This window comes from Lepidothrix coronata, unplaced genomic scaffold, assembly GCF_001604755.1.
Source record: "Lepidothrix coronata isolate B3197 unplaced genomic scaffold, Lepidothrix_coronata-1.0 Scaffold259, whole genome shotgun sequence".
Classification (NCBI taxonomy): Eukaryota; Metazoa; Chordata; class Aves; order Passeriformes; family Pipridae; genus Lepidothrix; species Lepidothrix coronata.
In genome coordinates, this window is record NW_016690439.1 from 501743 (window position 1) to 507078 (window position 5336).

A 5336-nucleotide genomic window follows, 5' to 3' on the forward strand; every position below is an offset into this window, starting at 1 on the left:
CAGGAGGGTCCTGAGGGTACCGTGCGTGGGGACTTGGGGGGCCGATGTTGTGGAGCCTGGAGAAATACAGGAGGGGGGAGATTCGGGCACTGGGGGGTGGGGGTGCTGCTGGTACCACGCCAGTTCCCATCTGCCTCCCGAGGGGCAAGGACACCCCCGGGCACCGCCGCCGTGCCCAGGGTGCTGCAGCCCCCCCCATCTCTCCTGCAGGCCCGGAGATCCCCCTGTCCAGCTACCCCCCCGCGGCCCCCCCGGCGCCGTTCCCCGTGGACCCCAAAGCCGGCCCCGCGCCCCCCCAGCCCGGCTTCACCCCTATGGCCATGTACCCCCCTCCCGGGCCTGCCCAGTACCCCGTGTACCCCTCAGGGCCCCCAGTCTACAACCCCACAGGTGAGCAGCGGAGGGGGCGCGGGGACGCCCCGGCCCGCAGGGGCCCCGCTGGGCTGGCAGGGGGTGACCCCCCCGTGTGCTCCCTCCACAGCACCCCCGCCCTACGCCCCGGCACAGCCCAGTTATCCCGGAGCCTGAGCCCCCCCGGGGACCCCCGCACCCGCCGCCGGCCAGCGGGGCCGGGCTGGGGACCCCTGCCTCCCCCCCTGAGGCACTGGGGGGGTGCCCCAGCGCGGGGGGACGTGGCGGCAGCAGCACAGGGCGGCCCTTGTCCTGCACACTGGGCCCTTTGTGGGGGGCCGCCCCCCCGCCTCTGGGTGCCCACGGACCCGGGCACCCGCGGGGGGGTCCCCAGGGGGGTCCCCCGAGGGCCGTGTGCCGGTGCCCCCCTTCACGACCACCTCTGGATTCCCCTCCCGGGGCTCTTCGCCCCCCCCCCAGGGTTGGCATTAAACCACTTCTTGTGCCCACGTGGTGTCGGTTTGGTGGCTCCGGAACGGGGGGGGCAGAACCCCCCCGTCCCCCCCGGGAGCTGTCAGAGGTGGGGGGACATAAACTCCTTCTGCTCCCGGGGCTTCACCACCTCGGAATGTTGTTGGGACGTGCAGGCCCACCAAATCAGCCGCTGGGATGAACCGGCCTGAGAGCGCCACCCCTGCCAGTCCCACTCGAAAATTAGGACATGAAACCACCCCCGGGCACATTTCGGGTGAGAAAACAGCCAATTTAGTGCTGGGAGAGGGGACAATTCCCCCATCCACCCCCCTCTCCTGGTCAGGTCCTCTGGGGGGAAGGGGGGTCACCCCAATGGTTGCTCCTGGTGGGATCCACCCCCCCCAAACCATCACCAGGACTGGGGGGGGGATATTTGGGACCACCTTTGCTTCCAGTTGGGGGGAAAAGCCAGGCGGCCCCCCCGGGGATGCAACCCCAAACCCCACCCCCCATCCCCCCAAAAACCCCTCGAATATCCTGGGGCTGGGGGGCAGCCGGGGGGCACCTCCGAGTTTTATTCGAGTGGGGACTGAGGGGCCAAGAAAAAATAATAATAAAAATTAAGAATAAAAGCCGCGAGGTGGGCAGTGGACGGAGGGGTGGGGGTGTCCCCGCCAGCCCGGGGGGCACACACAGCCAGCTGCGTGGCACGGGGGGGGGCTCAGGGCCTGGGGACCCCCCTGTCCCGGAGGTAGAGGTCTCGGATGTCGGAGAGGCTGCGGCTGAGCGCTGCCAGCGCCTGGGCGATGCCTCGCAGCACCGCCGTGGTCTCCCGCCGGCTCTCGGCGTATTCCCGACGGAATTCCTGCATCTCCAGCACCAGCCGCTCGCCGGAGCGCGCCAGGCTCAGCTCGAGGCTCTCGGGGGTCCCACTCGGCCCCCCCGCCCCGGGGGGACTCTCGGCCTGGCTCAGTCGGCCCGGCTCGGGATCGGGCTCCAGGAGGAGGCTTGGGAGGTCGGAGCCCGGTGGGTCCTGCCGCCCCCCCAGCTCGCCCAGCGCCACTTCGGGGGGCGCGGGGGGCGGGGGGCTTCTGCTCCAGCCCTCGCGGGGCAAGCACCGCTCGGAGCCGCGACCGGGGACGCCGGGAGTGTCAGGAACGCCGGGAACACCGGGAATGCCATCGGGCTCAGTCTTCACCTCCACCGGCTCCTCCTTCAGTGGCTCCTCCTTGACGCCTGTGGTGGGGAGGGGGAGCAGCTGTGGGATCCCTCCCAAGTGACTGATCCCCTTGTCCGTCCCACGTCCTGGTCCCAGTGTCCCTGTCACAGTCCCCTCTGTCCCTGCCCTGGTCCCTCCACCCACCTGTACTGGTCCCGGTGTCCCTGTCCTGGTTTTCCCCACATCCTGGTCCCAGTCTTCGTGGCTGTGTCTCTCAGTCCCTCCATGTCCCTGCCCTGTTCCCCTGGGTCTGTGTCCCCATCCTGGTCCCCCCTGCCCGAAATCCTCCATGTCCCTGCCCTGAGCCCTCTTGACCTGGTCCCAGTGCACCTGACACTGCCCCCGTGTCCTGTCCCTCTACACACCTGTCCCTGCCCTGATGCCCCCCTGTCCCTGTCCCCCCTGTCCCTGTGCTGTCCCTGTTCCCCCACATCCCTGTCCCAGTCCCTCCATGTCCCTGCCTTGGTCCCTTGGACCCATGTCCTGGTTCCCCATGTCATGGTCCCATTGTCCCTGTCCTGGTCCCTCCACACCTCAGTCCTGGTCCCAGTGCCCCGTGTCCCTGTCCATTCCTCCATGTCCCTGTCCTGTTTCTCTGTGTCCGTCCCTGTGTCCCCTCACATCCTGGTCCTTGTCCCCCATGTCCCTGTCCCAATCCCTCCACACACCTGTCCTGGTCCTGGTGCTTCCATGTCCCTCACATCCCTGTCCCTGCCTTGGTCCCCTGGATCCATGCCTGGGTCACCCACGTCCTGTTCCCAGTGTCCCTGTCACAGTCTCAGGATCCTCATACATCCTGGTCCTTTGTCCCCCACATCTCTGCCCCAGTTCCCCTTATCCTGTGTCCTGGTCCCCCACATCCCTGTCCTGATCCTGGTATCCTCCTGTCCTGGTCCCAGTGCCCCTGTTACTGTCTCTGTCACCCACGTCCCTGTCCTGGTCCTCCACGTCCCTGTCCCTCTCTCCTGTCCCTGTGTCCCCCCCCATTTCCCTATGTCCCTGTCCCAGTTCCTCTGTCCTTGACCTGGTGCTCTGTGTCCTGGTTCCCTCAGGTCCCAGTTCAGTTCCCCTGTGTTCCTGTCCCTCCACGCACCTGTCCTGCTCCCAGTGTCCCTGTGTCTGTGTCCTGGTCCCTCACATCTCTGTCCCTGGTCCCCACATCCTGGTCCCATTCCCCTCTGTCCTGTTCCACCCCATCCCAGGCCTGCAACCCATGACATCCTATCCCATGTCCCCATATCCCTGTCCTTGGCCTGCATATCCCTGTCCTGAGTCCCCATGTCCCTGTCCTTGGCCCCCCTGTCCCTGTCTTGGGTGCCCATGTCCCTGTCCTTGGCCCCCATGTCCCTGTCCTGAGTCCCCATGTCCCTGTCCTGGGTCCCCATGTCCCTGTCCCTCCAAACCCCTGTCCTGGCCCCAGTGTCCCTGTGTCCCTGTCCTGGTGTCCCATGTCCCTGTCCTGGTCCCCCACATCCTGGTCCTAGTCCCCCTGTATCCTGGACCCAGCATCCCCTCATCCCTGTCCCATTCCTCCACATCCCAGTCCCATTCCTGGTTTCCCATGTCCATGTCCTTGTTCCCCACATCCCTGTCCCTTCACTGCTTCACCCCAGCCCCAGCCCCCCCATGTCCCTGCCCCATCCCCTGGCCCCCATCCCATTCCCGTGTATCCCTGCCCTGTTCCCGCACATCCCCATTTCCCCGTCCCCATCCCATTCCCCCCATCCCCATCCCATTTCCCCCATCCTCATCCCAGTCCTGTTTCCATTCCCATTATTCCTATCCCGTTCCCCCTCATTCCCATCCCATTCAACCATGTCCCTGCCCCATTCCCCCACACCCCCATACCATTCCTTCCATCCCTATCCCATTTCTCCTGTCCTCGTCCTGGTCCCATTTCCATTCCCCTCAATCCCATCCTGTTCCTGTGTCCCCATCCTGCTCCCTCCATCCCCATCCTGTTTCCCCCGTCCTGGTCCCAGTCCTGTTTGCCTTGTCCCCATCCCGTTCCCCCATGTCCCTGCCCCATCCCCATCCCATCTCCATCCCATTCCCCTCGTTCCCATTCCATTCCCCCTCATTCCTATTCCGTTCCCCCTCATTCCCATTCTGTTCCCCCATGTCACTGCCCTGTTTCCCCACATCCCCATCCCCTTCCCTCTGTCCGCATCCCATTTCCCCCATCCTTGTCCCGGTCCTGTTTCCATTCCCCTCATTCCCATCCCATTCCACCATATCTCTGTCTCGTCCTCATCCTGTTCCCTCCATTCCCATCCTGTTTCCCCTGTCCTCATCCCGGTCCCAGTCCCATTTCCATTCCCCTCATTCCCATCCTGTTCCACCGTGTCTCTGTGCTGTTCCCCTGTGTCCCTGCCCCATCCCCATCCCATTCCCCCGTGTCTCATCTCCATCATCTCATCCCCATCCCGTTCCCTCCATTCCCATCCCATTTTCCCCGTCCTCATCCCAGTCCCATTTCCATTCCCCTCATTCCCATTCCTTTCCCCCTCATTCCTATCCTGTTCCCCCTCATTCCCGTCCTGTTCCCCCTCATTCCCATCCTGTTCCCCTGTGTCCCTTCCCCGTCCTCTCATCCCCATCCCCTTCCTTCCATCCCCATCCCGTTTTCCCAGTCCCAGTCCTCATCCCATTTCCATTCCCCTCGCTCCCATCCCGTTCCCTCTGTCCCCACCCCGTTTCCCCCGTCCTGGTCCCAGTCCCGGTCCCTGCCCCGTCCCCATCCCGTCTCCCCGTGTCCCCCCGTGTCCCCTCCGTGCCGTCGCACCCACCGTGCGGTGCCGGTCCCTCCTCTCTCCGCCCGGGGGGTTCGGGGCCGGTCCCGCGCGTTGCCCAGGCGGGCGGGAGCGCGGGTGCGGGGCCGGGCTCGGCGGGGCCGCTCCCGTTACTCCCGTTACTGCCGCTGCTCCCTCCGCTGCCGCTCCTGCCGGGGGCCCTGCCGGCCGAGCCCTGCCGCTCCAGCCGGTGCCGGCTGATCTTGTCCCCGGCGCGGCGGCGGAGCCCCCGCCAGCGGTTCTTCACCTCGCCGATGTCGCGCTGGTGGCGGCCAGCGGCGTTCACCTTGTGCGTGATCCGCCACCAGATCTTCTGCTTCTCGTAGGCGTTCACGGTGCCGGCGGCGGCGCCGAACAGCAGCGGCTCGTACCGGAGCACTTCGCTCATCAGCACCTCCAGCTCCTGCAGCGTGAAGTTGGGTTTGCGCTTGAGCAGCCCCCGCCGCGCCGCCGCCGCTCCGCCGCCTCCCGCCGCCGCCATGGTCCCCCCGCCGCCGCCG

General features: G+C 66.3%; 2 protein-coding genes across 2 annotated transcripts in view; one reads left to right on the plus strand and one right to left on the minus strand.

The window, feature by feature from the left end:
* The window catches only part of SHISA4 (shisa family member 4), a 4480-nt gene extending 3937 nt beyond the window's left edge, over positions 1-543 (plus strand). The window contains exons 4-5 of the mRNA XM_017835496.1: positions 211-390; positions 482-543. Coding sequence (XP_017690985.1) covers positions 211-390; positions 482-528 — 227 coding nt within the window. The 3' untranslated portion in view covers positions 529-543. The remainder of the gene's footprint in view (positions 1-210; positions 391-481) is intronic.
* Positions 544-1031: 488 nt separating this feature from the next.
* On the minus strand, positions 1032-5318 carry LOC108507502 (collagen alpha-1(I) chain-like). The gene is made up of 2 exons (XM_017835506.1): positions 4834-5318; positions 1032-2061 (listed from the first exon to the last, which is right to left on the minus strand). The coding sequence occupies exons 1-2, from the start codon at positions 5315-5317 to the stop codon at positions 1547-1549; spliced, it is 999 nt and encodes a 332-aa protein (XP_017690995.1). The 5' UTR covers position 5318; the 3' UTR covers positions 1032-1546.
* Positions 5319-5336: the final 18 nt, after the last annotated feature.